This window comes from Puntigrus tetrazona, chromosome 4 (genome assembly GCF_018831695.1).
Source record: "Puntigrus tetrazona isolate hp1 chromosome 4, ASM1883169v1, whole genome shotgun sequence".
NCBI lineage: Eukaryota > Metazoa > Chordata > Actinopteri > Cypriniformes > Cyprinidae > Puntigrus > Puntigrus tetrazona.
In genome coordinates this window covers 8,098,068-8,115,499 of record NC_056702.1, presented here as the reverse complement: position 1 = coordinate 8,115,499, position 17,432 = coordinate 8,098,068, and the positions used below count along the sequence as shown (strand labels likewise).

Sequence of the window (17,432 nt, the reverse complement as noted above, 5' to 3'; positions counted from 1 at the left end):
TTGAAGATCTGGGATTCTCTGACTCAACGTTTTAACAGAGTCATCGCCCTCGACTTCCTTGGCTTCGGTTTTTCAGACAAACCGGTGGGTGAGATGAAGTACACGAGTCACAACCACTGTTTTCCGTTATCCGTAATCTGAATAATCACTTCTACCTGGCAAAACCCAGCGGCCGCACCGTTACTCCATCTTCGAGCAGGCCAGTGTGGTGGAGGCCCTGGTTGCTCATTTGGGTCTGTCAGAGCAGAGGATCAACATCCTGTCACATGATTATGGAGACACCGTAGCTCTCGAGTTACTGTACAGGTGAGCCCTTAGGATCCTTAAAGGTTTCTCAGCATAAATTTAGCTTAATTCTCCCGTCAATATGATCTGGGTGGTTCTCACGTGCAGTTAAAACACACAGGAGTGACCATAACAGAAGCGGACACATCACGATCAACAGCCTCTGCCTCTCAAATGGAGGTACATTAAGAGTTGTACGCCATCAGAAAATTAAAATATACATTCTTAAGAGTCTGAACGGAGATTCATAACAGGCCATTTTGTTTTTACTCTTCAAAGGAATATTCCCAGAGACTCATTATCCAAGATTTGTTCAGAAAGTGAGTGCAAAACTTATAAAAAAAAAAAGTTTGTTTGCATTTTTAAATATGAGAAATGAATATTTTCACTCGTTGGTCATCTGTAGGTGCTGAAGGACTCTGGTTTCATTTCACCTCTACTCACCCGCCTGATAAACTTCCAGCTTTTCTCTAGAGGGTGAGCTGAGCGTCTGGAATGGGAGTGGCGTTTACTTTTATGCTCTCTAGATCACAGTTCAAAAAATTTGTTGTACTTTACACACACAATTACAAATCATTTACTTAAATTACGCTAGCTGTGCAAAGCCTTTAATTGCAAATATTGCATATATATCCTACAGAATAAGGGATGTGTTTGGACCGTACACCCAGCCAACAGAAGCCGAGTTCTGGGACATGTGGACAGGAATTCGCTTTAACGATGGAAATCTGGTCATGGACAGGTGTCCAAACTTCTTCACGTGCTGCACTTTCAATGTTTTGTTTTTTTAATAATAACCAAGTATGGTTTGTTGTTATCGTGTCTCGTCCAGTATCCTGCAGTACATTAACCAGAGGCTGAAACACAGAGAGAGATGGGTCGGGGCGCTAACCTCCACTTCAACACCATGTGAGTGCACACACTGTGGTACGACGTGAATACTTAAAACTCGGCCGTGCAATTGAGGCTAAGTACTTTAATCCAATGAAAATCACAGAAGCTGCTTAGGCCGTCTGCATCCCAGGCAATAAGTGTTTAAGGTGATAGTATATAAAGTAAACATTTACATCACCGAATGCATTAGTGTATGCACTATATTATACAAGCAGTACAGCAGGACAAGTACGTTAACACTCATACTGTTTGGATGTAGTAATTTTGTGCTTTGGAAGATAATTATTAGGTAAATCGCTTTAGTCTATGTAATGGGGCCAAAAACATCTTTAACTTTGCAATTGTCACCAATTTATCACTTTTTTTAAACTTTGTAGTGCACATGATTTATGGACCACTAGATCCAGTTAATCCTCATCCTGAGTTCATCCAGCTCTACCAGTAAGTACACTAACATTAGTAATATCCTATGTATCTTGGGTGTTTTATTAATTTCAAAATGGAATAAAAACACTTTTATAATGCTTGCTCCATCTTCACTTCTAACACCTCGTATCATTGACGTTCCCTCATTGAGTCTTTATGTTGGTTGATTTCAATTGCAACACACTGAGGTGGGATTTGAACCCAAGCCTCTATTGCAACTTTGTCCTCAACCAACGCACCATCATGACTGTCACAGTAAGTGTGGCATTTTGACAGCAGTTTAGTCAGAAAAGTCAACAACAGAGGAATTTGAACTCTGGTCTCGAAGATAAAAACAACACTTTTAGCCGCTGAAACCTTTTGCAGATTGTGGATCAGTTTTGGATGCAGTGCTTTGCCGTTGGTCTCCGAGTACAAAACACGATTCTTTATCTCTTGAGCTTTTGAGATTGGGTGATTATTGTCTGTTTTTGGAAAAAGGCGAAAAAGTCCAAAAGAGCTAAGACGAGCATTTGCTGTTATGTGGGAACTGTAACACTGGAGATATTTTAACCACTGGTCTCTTTTCCTCATTTACAGGAAACTAGTGCAGAGATCCACTGTATCAGTTCTAGATGAGCATGTGAGTCACTATCCACAGCTGGAGGATCCCACAGGCTTCTTTAATGCCTACCTCAGCTTTATCAACTCGTTCTGAGAGGAGTAACGAGTGGAATATCGCCTCAAAAAAGTTGTTAGAAAGTATTCAAATCCGTTTATTAACAAACCGCAGAGTATGTGAAATGTCAGTCATGTGTTTAAATGCATGAAATTGAAAGTATTGCACCAAATACCCCAACAGTCAGTAAGAGTTTGCTCAAATACTTGTAAATACATGTGTTCTAAGCATGAATGCTTTTATTCGAATAAAAAGATCTTTGTATGAATTGTATCAGGTTTTGTCTAGTAAAAAACAAAAACAAAAAAAACTCCCAACTAAAACACGTTTTGAACTCTTTTGGACTGTTTTATTATTGATAAATGAAAAAGTTTATAGTAAAGGACCGTTTCCCCTAAGCTGTGCCACACGGTCAAAACAGCTCAAGTACCAGAGAAACAATGTTTAGATCTCTTTTTAGATTTTAATATCTCTCTGAACAGAACAGACCAAATAAAGAGAGGATGTTTCAGACTCGGAGGATTCGCGTGAAGCCACAAATAATGGTTGTGAGAAACATAGAGCTACTGTATAGATACATATAAAAGCACAATGACTCGGATTGATTGGCATGTTACCAGGTCACTCAAACATTACTCGTTTAGCCGACAGAAGCCAGGATGACATCGACCACATTCTCGTCTGTGCTCCTAACAGTCACCTGCATAGTGACGCCATCAGCCAAAGCCAGACGTGCCCTCACCAATACATCATGACCTCCCCTAAACACACCTTTAAGTTAAAAGACAAGATCAGAAAGTTAATATCCAATACACATTTCACAAACTCAAATTCTATTAAAACTGAAAAAGTGGAGGGATGAAATGAGTACATACCTGCTAGGAACAGAACGTGCGAGTTCTTGTTTTCAGGAACTTTGTCTGAGCGCTCACAAGGCTGCATGCCCAAGAAACTGATAATGTTATTTACTGCCTCTGTCAAGACAAACACGATAAAGAAATTATTGACTCGCATCCACAAACTCTTCCTGTTATAAGAAAACACTTATTTGTTTTTCTAAATAATGGCCATGAGGATATTTAAAAAGATTTTAAAGGGACAGTTCATCCAAACATGAAAATCTGGTGAAGGGGAATGAATTTCTCAACTAAGGAATTACGGATTCATACTTTGACCGGAAGCAATGGTTTAAAAATGGAAAAGGCTTTGAGGTATTTGTTTCTGAAAAACATGTAGCTTTAAGCTTAGAAAAAGCACACTGACTCAGATTGATGGAATGGAGTCATGTGGATTATTGTGATGCTTTCGTCAGCTGTTTAAACTTTTATTCTAACGGCACCCATTCACTACAGAGGATCCACTGGTTATCCAATGAAGAAAAACTCACCTACATTTTGGAAAGCGTGAGGGCGAATACATTTTATCAAATGTTCATTTTGAGATGAACTATTCTTTTAAGCGAACTTACCATCTAAGGTTCTGACTGTGGCCAAAGCAAACGTCTCTTCCTTCTCATTGTCGTCTCCGATCTCCTCCCAAGCTGCACCAAAGTTTGGTTTTAACACCTTCTGTATGTGGTCTGCGACGGTCACCTCTAAATCTTCCAGCTGAGGGAGAAATGAGGCATTGAGCGAGGAATGGTCGCTGATAAACTTCCCATTTTCATCAGTGTGAACCGATTTAGAAAATTCACATACCACATATTCATCATCGTAACCGTCATCATCAGGCTCTCCCGTGTTAGGATCACAATCCCGGACCAGATATTTCATTGTACAGCTGAACGTGCAAGACACTTAAGACAAATGACAAAAGTCACAACTTAACATCTATCTGTTGTTTATACCTGGCCAAGCAAGAAAAGGCAGCATCATACTGCAAAATCAATGATGTCTGACCTGCTGTGGGGTCATCCTCTGGTAACCGGACCAGGCTGTAGCAGGATCCGGGCTGGCTGTAAGGGAGACTTGGTGCAGGTACGTAATGTAGCACCTCGTATGCCTCCGACGGCTCCATCTGGACCAGGACCCGCTGCAGAAGCTGGTCGTTCAGCGTGTTGGTGCAGTCGAACTGGAAGATCATGTGATTTGCAAAAGTGTGTTTGATACAGCGCACTACATACTCCGTCTCTGCTTCTGTTAACTGAACTGGCTCGGACGACTTGAACAGAGGACCCAGGCCCTGGAATTCTGGGATGGCTGCAAGTTGCTCTGAGGGAGAAAAATAAAGGGAGCAGTTGAGATGTGGTTTGCTAGACAATGGTTTAATGACGCCACGTGCATTGTTTTGTTAATTCGCTGATCTTCTGACCTTGGTAAATGTCTTGGCGGGAAGGTGCAAGCTTTTCAGGTAGTTTGCTGGTTGCCACAGGTGCAATTTCTGGCATGAAAGAGAGAAATTAATTGAACGTGTGCAATCTGAGGTCTGCAATTTACTCCAAAACCAGGTTAAGATGATTAGCTTTTTTTTGAGCATATGCTACTTTGAAATATTCTGCAATGATTTAGTAATGATGTTATTGGCCTGCTGAAGCTCAGGTTCACACCTGTTTTCTGTTCGGTGATGGGTGCGGTGGCCAAGGGAACGGTCTTCATGTCAAACTGTTTCTCAGAGGGCTCCAGTGTGTACTGGTGGAGGGATTTCTCCAGTCCGGGAACAGATACGGACAGACCTGCGAACAAACCATTCAAAACACCCTCTTCACTCACATCAGCTATATCAAATACAATATCAGATACACAATGAGAACCTTTCCACTATCCACCCACTTCAACTCAAACCCTCACCATTGAAGATGTAAGCGGCGTTCAAGGCCTTCTGCTTCTGTTGAAGGACGTTCATGTAGAATGTGGCTCTGTCTCTCACCTCATCATCACTGTCCATCATACATCTGTCCGAAACGCACAGTATATTACATAATATGCTGAACTATTATTTTTTTATGTAAATGTTAATGTAAAGGCTTTGTACTAATGTTAATGAGTTCCAACTGTGACGCAGTTATTATCTTAAATTATCTTAATTATTTTTGTACACTCGCAATGAAAACAAAACATGCCTAAAAAACAGATAGGATATTGCTTTCTGTCATTTGAGTTTTCTTTCTGGGAAAAAATTAAGAATGTCACAAAAAATTAACAAACTCATATTTAAGTTACATTACCTACGTCACACATTTTTTTCCCCTTGTTTATCTGTTAACTAAAATTATATTTCAAGAATTTATTCCTTGTATGTTTACGTACTACAGATTATAACATAATACAATATTTAGTATTTTCACATCTAGGTGAAACAAAAAATACTGAACTTTTTTTAAATCACTTTTCTGTAACAACCCCTCAACTTGACTGAAAAGTCTCTGTTTACTATTTTTATTTCAGTTTGCATCGCATTTTAATTAATTAAATTTAGCTACTTTAGTTTTTCATGATTTTAATTCAAATTAAAATATCCAATGTCAATAAAATATCATTTACATTCATTTCCAAGCACATCTGTTCATTTCCTTACTATAATATTTAGATTACAATTATAATTACCTCCTCTAGACACACATACGCACACAGCTGCTAAATGCCTACCTCTGCATCAGTACCAAGACGCTTGGCAGCAGGTCATCATTTTGAGCTCCGAACTTGGCCAGAGCACTTACAGCAGCTTTGAAGAAAAACGTGAGAAAAGAGTCAGTGCAGAAAAATGTTAAAATGCCCTAAAGCTGCTCAGATTAGTTTCTAAAATCTGATTAATTACAGATCACAGCCCTAAATAAATTTACTACTACTTGCAGGCGGACTGCAGCTAAACACTGGGACACGTGTGACGCTCTAAAATCTGTACTACTTGTAACACTAGTTTCCTGAAATCTTAAAGACGGCACGAGCAAGTCTATAAGCTTATTGCAAGGAGGTTAGAACTTAGGTCAAAGTTCATGCAAGATTGCTCACCTGCCCGCACCGCCTCACTCTCCAACACCACACGGTTGAAGATAAAACGGATGTATTTGGAGGGGGTCGGGGTACGTGGGCCCTCTTTCCCCAGCAGGTGGAGGATCTTGGTGGCCAGTACGGTGTGCTCACAATCCTCGATAAACTCGCAGAGATGAGCCAAGCCCGTTTCCTTACTCTCTGGGTTTTCCTCTATGATACTGATGATACAATCCACAATGGCTCTCTTGTACTCAAAACCACCCTACAAAAGGAAAAACAATGTAATATGTCTAACAGAAAAAGTGGTAACATGTTAGAATAGGTATCACTTGTTAACTATGACTTTTCCCTCAAATTCTTAATTTGCTGATAATAATAGTTAGTAATGTAACTGTAAAGTTTAGGTATAGGATAGGAGTAGAGATGTTGAATAAAGCATTAATGTGTGCTTAATAATCACTAATAAATGGCTACTATTCTTTAATTAAATATAATTAAAATACAGATCAAAAGTAAACTAGTGGTTAAGGGTATCAAGTATAAATCCATTTTTGTGTTTTGGCACTAGAAAAGATATTACAAGGCTCCAGTGAACTTACATCATCTCTCAACATGTTTGAAAGGAAGTTCATCATCACGCTGTGCTTTCTTGGATACTTCTGGCACAGGGCACTGATGGCCTGAACCACAACCACCTGGAAAACAAACACATCGTTTGCTTATTTGTTCACAGGCTAAACTACTAAAACATGATTCAATATATATCTGAAGCATGCGTTTGTCATTTAATGTTGTTGAAATTCACTGTCTGGTTCGTGCTGTCACCTTGAATTCATCCGAGATCTCGGAGACGAAGGAGGAGATCTGCTTCATGAGGCGGTCCACACTGCTCTCACTGCCGGTCTTCAGCAGGGTGGTGATGGCCAGGGTGGCGATGCTGCGGTTGGAGTCAGTGATCAGGTTCTCCAGGTCCAGGTTGCATGCGGTTACCGCAGACGGGTGTTTCATTGCCACCTGTGTGTAGAAGGGAGAATTTTTTTTTTCCACTTATAACCTTTTCAGGATTTTAATGTTTCATGTTAAAGGTAAAAATGTGCTCTTTGGTGTCTCCATGTGGTAGCTGGCAATACCACAGGTAGTCACAAAAAAAATCTTATCCAAACCAACCTTATTAAGGGTCCGTACAGCTGCATAACGCAGGGCTGCTTTGGGAGAACTGCAAAACAGCTGGAGAACTGTGGAAAGAGAAGGAAAGGCAAAATTCATTTGAACATCTAGTGTACTCTGATGCTGATAAAAAAAATAAAGTAAAGGAAAAAGACCAACCAGAAACAGCAGGAGCCAGCTCACGGGCTGTACAATTGGGCATGTGGACGATGGCAGAGGCTGCTTCATAAACCACCATCTCATGTTTATTCCTCAAGCAGCTCTCGATAAAGTCAAAGAGTGGACTATCGTGCCTGTTAAACCACATAAGTTTACATTATAAGAAACTGGTTAATGTTAATGAAACCAGTAAAGCTTATGTCCGACACACGTACTCTCCTTCTGTCTCCTCCAGCAGTTTACTGGCAATGCGAATCATCATGCAATAAGCAAATGGAGACTTGAGGCCAGATTTGGTGAATTTGTTAAGCATCTTGGTCACAGCCAGACGGTCATTCTTCCTCAGGTGGTACAGAAGACCCAGAGCATGGTACTGTGGAGAGAGACCCCATTTTATTGGCCGTGGACAGACCATCAACTCATAAGATAAAGGATGCAAACATCTCACTAACCTGCACCATGATGTTATCACTTGAAGCTGCCTCCTGAGCTTCATTGACCCAGCGTTTCACCACATCAAAGCTCATCTTCACCATGTGCTGAAGAATAAATACAAAAACATACCCCAGAACCATAATGTTAGGGATGGGAAGGAATACATTTAACAGAGAATTAAGTGGTAATATAATAAATGGTTATTTCATCTCAGTTTCAACAATACAGCGAGATTAAAGTAATCAAACTAAACAATGAAAACTGAAGAAAAGTCTTTTCAAGATCTTCTGTACATGTCATTCTACAAAAATGCCTATTCTAACTGAGGAAAAAGATAGGACACCCTTGCCCCTAATAGCGAGTGTTACCTCCTTTGGCTGAAATAACGGCAGTGAGACGGTTCTTGTAGCTATCTACCAGTCTCCGACATCGGTCTGAGGAAATTTTACCCCACTCCTCAATGCAGAACTTTTTCAGCTATGAGATGTTTGAGGGGTTTCTTGCACAGACAGCCCTTTTCAAGTCACCCCACAGCATCTCAATGGGATTCAAATCTGGACTTTGACTTGGCCATTCCAGGACTCTCCATTTCTTCTTTTTCAGCCAATCTTTGGTTGATTTACTGGCAGGTTATGTTTTGGGTCATTGTCATGTTGCATGGTCCAGTTCTGCTTCAGCTTTAATTTTCTAACTGATGGTCTCACATGTTCTTCAAGCACCTTCTGATACACAGTAGAATTCATGGGGGATTCTATGATGGTGAGCTGACCAGGTCCTGCTGCAGCAAAGCAGCCCCAAACCATGACACTTCCACCTCCATGCTTCACAGTTGGTATGAGGTTCTTTTCTTGGAATGCTGTGTTTGGTTTACGCCAAACATGTCCTCTGCTCTTGTGTCCAAATAATTCAATTTTGGACTCATCTGTCCAAAGAACATTATTCCAGAAGTCCTGGTCTTTGTCAACTTTATCTCTGGCAAATGTCAGTCTGGCCTTGATGTTTCTGTTGGAAAGCAAAGGTTTCCTCCTTGCACACCTCCCATGCAAGTTAAACTTGTACAGTCTCTTTCTGATTGTAGAGGCATGTACTTCTACATCAACAGTAACCAGAGCCTGCTGTAGTTCTCGACATGACACTTTAGGGTTTTTGGAGACCTCTTTTAGCATCTTGCGGTCTGCTCTTGGGGTGAACTTGCTGGGGCGACCAGTCCTGGGCATGTTGGCAGTTGTTTTGAAAGCCCTCCACTTGTAGACTATCTTCCGGACAGTGGAATGGCTGATTTCAAAATCTTTTGAGATCTTTTTAAATCCCTTCCCAGACTCATAGGCTACTACAATCTTTTTTCTGAAGTCCTCTGACAGCTCTTTTGCTCTCACCATGGTGCTCACTCTCACTTCAACAGTCAAGAGCACACCAAACTAAATGTCTGAGGTTTAAATAGGGCAAGCCTCATTCAACATGCAGAGTAACGATCTACTAATTATGTGCACCTGGTGTGATGTACCTGCGTGAGATCTGAGCCAATTTAAGAGGGAATACATGTGAGGGTGTCCTATCTTTTTCCTCAGTTAGAATAGGCATTTTTGTAGAATGACATGTACAGAAGATCTTGAAAAGACTTTTCTTCAGTTTTCATTGTTTAGTTTGATTACTTTAATCTCGCTGTATTGTTGAAATTGAGATGAAATAACCATTTATTAAAAATGTTACAATAAAACCACATGCTTTCAAAGGGTGTCCTAATTTTTATATATATATATATATATATATATATATATATATATATATATATATATATATATATATATATATATATATATATATATTTTTTTTTTTTTTTTTTTTTTTTGATCTTACCAGAGACGAGACCAGAGCAGAGCTGGAGACGCTGGGCACTTTGTCCACGATAGCCTGTTTCATGTATCGTTCAATCGCCTGCAGCATGGTGGTCTGATGGACGAGATGGAAGGAGCACAGTTGGAAAGATCATTTACATCAGTCCCACCAGTTTATATATAGTTTGTCTCTCACTGAGAGCAAATTAGGTCTCCTATACACAGAGATAAATGAGTTTGCAAACAGCTGAGACTCACATCAGTGATCCTGCAGAGAGCTCTGATTGCCGGTCCTCTGTAAACATCCTCTTTACCTGTCATGTCCTTTGTCAAGCTGAGACACAAACAAAACATTAATGAGTGTTCTTCCAATGGTAATATTGGCAGCGTGTGCGAATATTTCCATTCCTCATCAAACAACATGCTTTTAGACTTTACATATTAGAAAAGATATATTGTAAACATACTGTAAAAAAAGTATATTGTATTGTAAAATAAATACCTGCTTGTAACAATGATCACATCCTCTGAGATGTTGGCCATCTCCTTTATAGTCAGGTAGCACATTCTTCTCAGGGTTTGCTAAAACAAGAGGCAAAATGAGAAATGATTGCATATAAATAAATTTTATTTTGAATATAAATTTAATCAGCTAATAGATGGAAGCACACATTATTTGCATTAATTAATTGTCAAATCAATATCTAAAATTGTATCCAAGTAGCGTTATATCCATATTATTTGTTACTTTCCATTATCGTTTCTATTAATATTTTTTAAATAGCTTTGATTTGTACATTTCATCCATTTTATTTTAATTTTCAGTCATTTTCTGTTGTTGTCATTTTTAAAGATTAGTAGTTTTCTTTTGCGTTATTGTAATTTTTTTTAAACTTTGAAATACATATTATTCTTAAATATGTAAAATTGTATATTTAATTCTAGCTTCATTACAAATAATAGACAGATATATCAGATTTGTATTGTCGAATATCTGTACACTTTAGCAAATTTTGTGTAAAAATCGTGTATAATTCATTATATTATATTATGCATGCATTGGCCATTTCATCTCTAGATATGTTTTGTGGTTAAAGACACAGTTAATAGGGCTGTAGAGTTTCTTACATCATTAGACTGGAACAGTCTTGTCATGGCAAAGAAAGCTTCAGTGGCCTCTGTGGTTCCAAAGTGCTCACCCTAAAAGAGGTTAATAATGATGGATCAGTCCATAGAGAGCAAAAAAGAGAAAACGTAGTGGAAAACTGTTGTCTAGGTAACATGATAAAGCACCTGGTTGAGCAGGTAAATGATCTTCGTGAGGATATGCAGACATCTTCTCGGATTGATGGGCGTCTCGTTGAAAATCCGAGCCTTTGAAAGAAACATGTAAATGTAATACACGGCACTAAACGGTCGTTCATCTACTTATAAGATTCAGATGCGCCAAACTAACCTCCTGTAGCACAGCACTTTTCTCCAAATGCTGAAAGGGGTTTGAGCCACTTCCTAAATACAATTTAAAATAAAGCAGTCAGTGATCTAAAGCTATGTGCCACTTTTCTTAAAGACAATATGTAAAATCATAACATGTAATTTCTTCAAAAATGTGCTCATAAAATAAGGATAAATAGCATCTTAATGCCACTCTTCGCCCGAGTTCACTTCAAAATAGCAATATTAGTCACGCATATGAAACGTAAATCCTATAAACTAAAACCAATCTTCTAAATCTGAACCGTCGGAAGATTATACATTAACACCTGACGTTATGACAGGAGAGAATAGCATCCACGTAGCCCCTTTTCAGTCATTTCATCCTAATTTAATTTAACCCACCTCAATCAGAAATTGCCATTAAATGTCTAAAATACAAAGCTTATCCACGAAGCAAATACAGCATTTTAATTGTTGACATTTGCACTGTATATCAATAAAGGGCACGGCTAGCACATTAGCTTTATAGTTAAAGAGGAAATACACATAGATACTGCAAACTCACAAAGCTCCAGCTGGTTAAACCCCCACTCCTAGACAGACTTAAGTATAAAACTGGAACATGCACATTGGTTTTAAGTCTTAAATAAGTTATATTTCCAATTACAGATGTTGCGCTGTGGCCTGCAGAGGCTCTTCCTTAGCCAAACAGCCGACATCATTTTGTCCACTGAGAAAAAAGCCGTTATTTTTAAAATGCTGATTCCTTAACGTGCCTGCGTGTATTTAATATAGATCTTACCAGACTCCTCGTCCTTCTTGTCAAATTTCTTGATCATTTTGCGGAATGTTTGAGAGCAATAACCGAGATGATCAGACAGTCATTCACGCTCCTTTCCTCCACGTCAACTAGGGTGACGTATGCTGTGAGCTGGCGGAGATGAACATGGCGCCCACCCAGACCATGCTTCAAAATAAAAGTCTGTGCTTAAAAGTTTTGTTCCTATCTATACGTGACATTTTAAATATTTATATTTAATTGACCATATATTTATAATTTACAACTTTTAAATCCCACGTAATTGTGATGTTTAAGTTTAATTTCATTTAAGATTTACGTACTATATAATATTAATTTTATATAATATTCACAATAAATTATATAGAATTATCTATGTATAATATTGATTTTTAATATTAATAGACCAAGCGTTGCACAGTGGGTTTCGATGCCATAGCCTATGATTCGGTATAATCCTCCTGCATATTTTATTCAGTTTTCACCAAAATGTAGCCTAGATTGAGCAAAATGAGCAAAATTTGTATTATTAATAACGATTTGCCAATGGTAGACTTCTCTATAATTACTGGATTGAGTAGCCTGTAGTTGTGAAAAGTGAAAGGAGTGATGTTATCTTCTTGTGCATCTTAACGAAATCCACCCTCGAAATAATTGCCTTCAAATGGACGCTTTGTTTACATTTGCATTTATTTATTTATTAAACGGTAAAATAATTATTTTCAGTACAAAAATATTCAACTGTCGGTTTTATCAACCCAGAGTTTTAAGAACTTTACAGATCCGCAGCCTGCCTCGCAGATCAGTCATTTTTTTAATACTAATCTCATCTGAGATGAACAGAGAAACTGCATTAATGAAAAGGGGAAAAAATACGTCGCAGGCTATCTTTACGTCTCTTTAAAGCTTGAGTTAAAATTAACCAAACAATATTGTTTACAATCCCGCTGGGTAATGAGCCAATTTTAAATAAAGTCCTGTAAAACAGCATTAAATCTGACACACGAACAAAACGTGGGTAATAAATCAAAACCCAAATATCACCTGTTAACACGTTCCATTCATTTTCAGTATTGCTTATTATGCAACTGGAGGAAAAAAAACAACTTTTATTACATTATTAAATTCGAGATAACATGCCTCAGTGGGTGACGAAAAATATCTGTTAAAGTCAAATTAGTGACATGAGTTGGAGTTCATTTTCTCTTTCCAATCTGCGCCAGCAAGCGCGCGTTGTCGTCCGCCTTCGCGCGCAGGTTCTTGGCTTTGGCGATGTTGAAGAGGATGTTCATGATGTTGGTGGGGACGTCGAGGGAAAGGGTGACCTGGCTGCGTCGGTCGCTCTTCGCACTGTTACGGTAGAGTTTACTCCTGAGCTGCGTCTGGCTCAAATATCTGTACTTGGACGCGGGTATCGTCCTCCTCTCGCGCGGCTCCTCGGAGGAAAGCGAGTGCGCCGACTTGTACAGGAGGTTTAGACTGTCCAGCAGGGAGTTTGCCGACTGCCCGTCGTCGTTCGTCTCGGAGAACACTTCGTTGTTGCAAAGAAAGTTGGACACGGGGTCGTACGTCGGCAAGCAGAGGCTGGAAACCGGTGCGCAAAGAAGTGCCAGAGCGAGGAGGGTCCGCGCGAGCCACATCGTTTTGCCCTGTTGAACGGAGGCGCGTGAGAATACACACAGAGCAAGCACTTTAAGGAGGCTTTTTAGATGCTTTTAGTTTTCCTGCGTGACGATAACTTTATTCATACTTTTAGTAAGTTTGTATAAAAACTGCCCTGTGCACATATAATATTAGGTAAATAACTAAAAGTGGTCATTTGTATCAAACCTCTACTACGTTTTTATTCTTTTGGGCTCTTATCCTGTCGCAATTCAATTTGCATAACCCATATAATGCAATGGTGACTATAAGGTATAAGTAATAGCTTACTCGTGTTCCACAAATAAAGTCACAGATTTAAACAAACCCCTGGGTACATTTTCACTATCGTTTCTTTAGGAAACTATAATGCAAAAGTGCCTTACCTGCACTGCTCGAATTAGGAGAGTCTTCCGAAGAGAAGCACTGCTGGGTCGACCAGAACTTTTGGATCGAGAGCCCAAAGTGTCACTAAAAAGGCAAGCGAGTCAACAACTCGGTGTCAACTTAATGTCGCATTGAATCACGAGAGTGATTTAGTGGGTTTGATGTCTCCCCGGCTGCTCATAACATCCGCTTGGACTGTTTGCCTATTGGGTGTGCATTCATTTAGTATAAGCACAATTACGCTGCAGTCGTACGCCAGCAGTAACGTCATTTATTGGGTTCCTCCCAGTAAAATAAGGCGGTGATTGATGCGCTCGTGCACCATGTAGTCTACTCCGAGCTTCATATTTGAAGACAGCCCGTTGTTACATGAAAACAAGTTCCTTTATCACGACCGGCTGACTGGGCTATACGTTATCTCGAGTTACATGCAATAACGAACAAACGAACACACAAATAAATACGCGTTATTTATTCGAGTAGTAAATCCCATCTTATCATCGTAGCCTATTAGTTGTATATTAACTCATAAGTTTGCTAAGTTTTTGTGTGAATTTCGCGTGAAAAAAAGAGTCGCTTTTTCGTGAAGCCCTACCCAACAGTCAGTGCGGTATAAGCAAAGATTATGCAATGAAAAAATGGGCTTCATATATGTGCACTGAAAAAAGTGAAGCCAAAGTGTAAATGCTAAAATATATACATTTGTTAAAATACGGTTTATCATTTAACAGGGATGTCGAGAATTTACATTCATCCAAAGGCATTCAGCACCACGGACAGCGCAGCACTTTATTTACTTTGCATCTGTATAAGGCTGTTTTATTGTTTTCCCTGTTTTCGGGGTCAACGACCATATCTGATGTTTGTGTCCCTTTTTAGACCTCCCTGTGAGTTAATTGCTCCGCAGTTCATGCTTACAAGTTTAATGAGTTTTCTTCCCACTTCCCTTTAATGATTGATTGCTTTGCTATTACCAGCTCAGAAGTTCGGAGACTTCATTAACGATCACCTTTATACATTGTAAACATTGTGCATCAGGCTGGACGATAACGTATTTATTCCACATGACGCTGAAGGAAGCTCATTAAACCTTTAAAACTACGGGCTACGTTTTAAAGCAAGTGTGAAGAGCATCTGTTCTCTGTAGTGTACACAACGAAGTGCGCGCAGGGATCCCCTTAGACACAGTGTAAAGGGCGTCCTGTCTTGTACCGCAATCTTAAAAATTGGACCACGGCCTGCTACATGGGCCCCCTGCTGCTGCGACATATGTAAAGAACGAGAAACCTTGGGGATGCAACAGGGAGCAGCTTGGTTGGGGGATTATATAAGGCAGAACAGAGTGAATGTCAAAGCTATTAAGACTGGGAGATACGGACGGGTAAAAATAATGAGGAAGGAAGCGCACACATTCACAAATGTGCGCAAATAAGCCACCCACAAAAGCAGCTAGTCTATTGGCTTCGCACACACGCGCACACCTTCTCCGCCTGCCCCCGGGAGGCACCGTCCAGACACGACTCGACAAACATTTCTGAAGAAAAGCCAATATGGCAGCATTTATACACAGCGCAGGGCCAAGCTCAGAGAACGCAGTCCAAAATCAGAGGTCACGAAGTGAAAATGTTCTCACGCACACACCCACCAGCCCAAAGGGAGCGATGCAGCTCATTCAAAAATATGTTCATTTCATTGTTTTAATCGTCTCACAAAAAATTACATTTTACAAACAGAACCATTAGTGCAAAATGACGGACAGGTTATAAACACGTATTCGGTTATATTAATAGTGCATTTAGAATCATGACCTTGGTTTATAAGCATCAAACGTTTTCTTTTTTGTTTTTTTTTAAATAAAAACATGGCATTTATAAGAAGTAACTACAACAGTGCAACAATGTGTGGTGCTTTTAAAGTAAAATTCAGACATGATGTAGTTTTTTTTTTCTGCCATACAAAACTAATATACATATAAGATGGCAATGTACAAAAACGGTATTTTGTGAGATTCAGTTTAACTGTAAAAAAAAAAAAAAAAATAGCACAATTCTCCTCCTCAGGATCCAAAATCTGTAAATGGATAAGAAAATGTAATTAATTTTGATAATAAATGTTCCAAACATCTTTTGAACAAGTACCTCTCATTATTTATTTATATAGGAACCTGAAGTCTGAATTCTGATTGGTCCTTTACCTCTTCTCCCCAGAAAACACTGACTCTCACAGTCCTGTTTGGAGCTGAAGCGGTTTCTATTTCCTCCACAGCCACCATACACAAAGGGACGGCATTCTCCTGAGACGGCGTAGTAGTACCAGAGCAGGACGTATTCGGCGCAGTGGCCCTCGGACATGGGCTCAAGGCACAGATCGGCGGCTAGGTCTGCATTTAATGAAGGCAGCTACAATCAATCCGTTTCAAGGGAGTACAAATGCTTTCAAACTCAAGTTCTAATATAACGAAATTTATTAAATCAATAAATTACGCATAATTAAAATGATAATAACCTAATCTGACAATGGTTCCCCTTTTTAATCAAAATTTATCTCGAATTTCGCTGTCAGTCAAACGTTCAGTCTCTGCCTTATCTCTTTTTCTCTTTCTCACACACACGTGCGCTTGTATACACGCGAGCGTACACACTTGCGGAGCCATGATTTAAATGTTACTTTTTATCAGTGGATTAATTCTGCTCTTATCTGTCTGTTTCCATTCTTTGTGTCTCGCGTTATACCGTGGATGTGACAGAAATAGACTGGAAAAAAACAAGAAGTGCGTACAGTAATCTTAGCCGTGTCAAATGCATTGCGCTTTTGGTGCCAGGGACATTACTGCATACTTTTTGGACTGCTTTCCCGCACATAAAACCAAAATTCCCACTGCAGACCACTTGTATCGAAGGACCAGGTTAAACTGGTGCAGGAAATCTGACTGTATTGCTTATGTGATTAGTTTGTGTAGCTGTATTAATGTGTTAAAAGCACTTGGAGCAGCAGTCAGCAGAGGACGATGTTCTCCTCTTTTACTCCACACATACCTGAGTGGAGTTTGAGTGCGCGTCTCTTTTTTCTCTGCTCTCCATCTCCCTCAGCAGCGGCTCCTGAGTGCAACACAAAAGCTTTAAATTATACCCAGAAGTTTTATTTAAAGGAATAGTTCGCCCAAATTTGCTAAAAATGTACTCATCCTCAAGCCATCCAAAATGTAGATGAGTTAGTTCAGGTTTGGCAAAATTTTGCATTATGTCACTCGCTCACCAGTGGATGGGGGCTGTCGGAATAAGTCCAAACTGATAAAACCATACACATCACACATCCACACATCATCCGTACATAATTAATGACATGACTTGAAGTTAAGAAGTCTACCATTAAGATGTTTT

The 17,432-nt window shown here is 39.4% G+C and overlaps 4 protein-coding genes across 8 annotated transcripts in view; 1 reads left to right on the top strand and 3 right to left on the bottom strand.

Annotated features, from left to right (window-relative positions):
• mest overlaps positions 1 to 2,531 on the top strand; it is a 3,484-nt gene extending 953 nt beyond the window's left edge. For both annotated transcript variants that reach the window (XM_043236791.1, XM_043236790.1), the window contains exons 4-12: positions 7 to 84; positions 170 to 306; positions 407 to 465; positions 565 to 605; positions 692 to 762; positions 926 to 1,027; positions 1,118 to 1,194; positions 1,557 to 1,620; positions 2,185 to 2,531. In XM_043236791.1, the coding sequence (XP_043092726.1) occupies positions 7 to 84; positions 170 to 306; positions 407 to 465; positions 565 to 605; positions 692 to 762; positions 926 to 1,027; positions 1,118 to 1,194; positions 1,557 to 1,620; positions 2,185 to 2,302 (747 nt within the window). In that variant the 3' untranslated portion in view covers positions 2,303 to 2,531. The remainder of the gene's footprint in view (positions 1 to 6; positions 85 to 169; positions 307 to 406; positions 466 to 564; positions 606 to 691; positions 763 to 925; positions 1,028 to 1,117; positions 1,195 to 1,556; positions 1,621 to 2,184) is intronic.
• A 59-nt stretch (positions 2,532 to 2,590) lies between these two features.
• On the bottom strand, positions 2,591 to 12,155 carry copg2 (COPI coat complex subunit gamma 2). The gene is made up of 23 exons (XM_043236789.1): positions 12,028 to 12,155; positions 11,245 to 11,297; positions 11,082 to 11,162; positions 10,917 to 10,988; positions 10,291 to 10,370; positions 10,047 to 10,122; positions 9,811 to 9,903; positions 7,971 to 8,057; positions 7,734 to 7,891; positions 7,519 to 7,652; positions 7,360 to 7,427; positions 7,018 to 7,206; positions 6,792 to 6,887; positions 6,211 to 6,454; positions 5,848 to 5,923; positions 5,050 to 5,153; positions 4,809 to 4,934; positions 4,574 to 4,642; positions 4,162 to 4,473; positions 3,961 to 4,058; positions 3,732 to 3,870; positions 3,139 to 3,237; positions 2,591 to 3,034 (listed from the first exon to the last, which is right to left on the bottom strand). Exons 1-23 carry the CDS (start codon positions 12,062 to 12,064, stop codon positions 2,904 to 2,906), a joined length of 2,622 nt encoding a protein of 873 aa, XP_043092724.1. The 5' UTR covers positions 12,065 to 12,155; the 3' UTR covers positions 2,591 to 2,903.
• Positions 12,156 to 12,695: 540 nt separating this feature from the next.
• On the bottom strand, positions 12,696 to 14,249 carry ucn3l (urocortin 3, like). Its single transcript, XM_043237530.1, has 2 exons — positions 14,052 to 14,249; positions 12,696 to 13,673 (listed from the first exon to the last, which is right to left on the bottom strand). Exon 2 carries the CDS (start codon positions 13,662 to 13,664, stop codon positions 13,221 to 13,223), a length of 444 nt encoding a protein of 147 aa, XP_043093465.1. The 5' UTR covers positions 13,665 to 13,673; positions 14,052 to 14,249; the 3' UTR covers positions 12,696 to 13,220.
• A 501-nt stretch (positions 14,250 to 14,750) lies between these two features.
• Positions 14,751 to 17,432, bottom strand: part of col7a1l (collagen type VII alpha 1-like) — a 59,318-nt gene continuing 56,636 nt past the window's right edge. For 3 of the 4 annotated variants that reach the window (XM_043237526.1, XM_043237528.1, XM_043237525.1), the window contains 3 exons: positions 17,088 to 17,150; positions 16,217 to 16,432; positions 14,751 to 16,122 (listed from right to left, as the gene is read on the bottom strand). In XM_043237526.1, coding sequence (XP_043093461.1) covers positions 16,109 to 16,122; positions 16,217 to 16,432; positions 17,088 to 17,150 — 293 coding nt within the window. In that variant the 3' untranslated portion in view covers positions 14,751 to 16,108. The remainder of the gene's footprint in view (positions 16,123 to 16,216; positions 16,433 to 17,087; positions 17,151 to 17,432) is intronic. The other variant, XM_043237527.1, reaches the window with a different exon arrangement.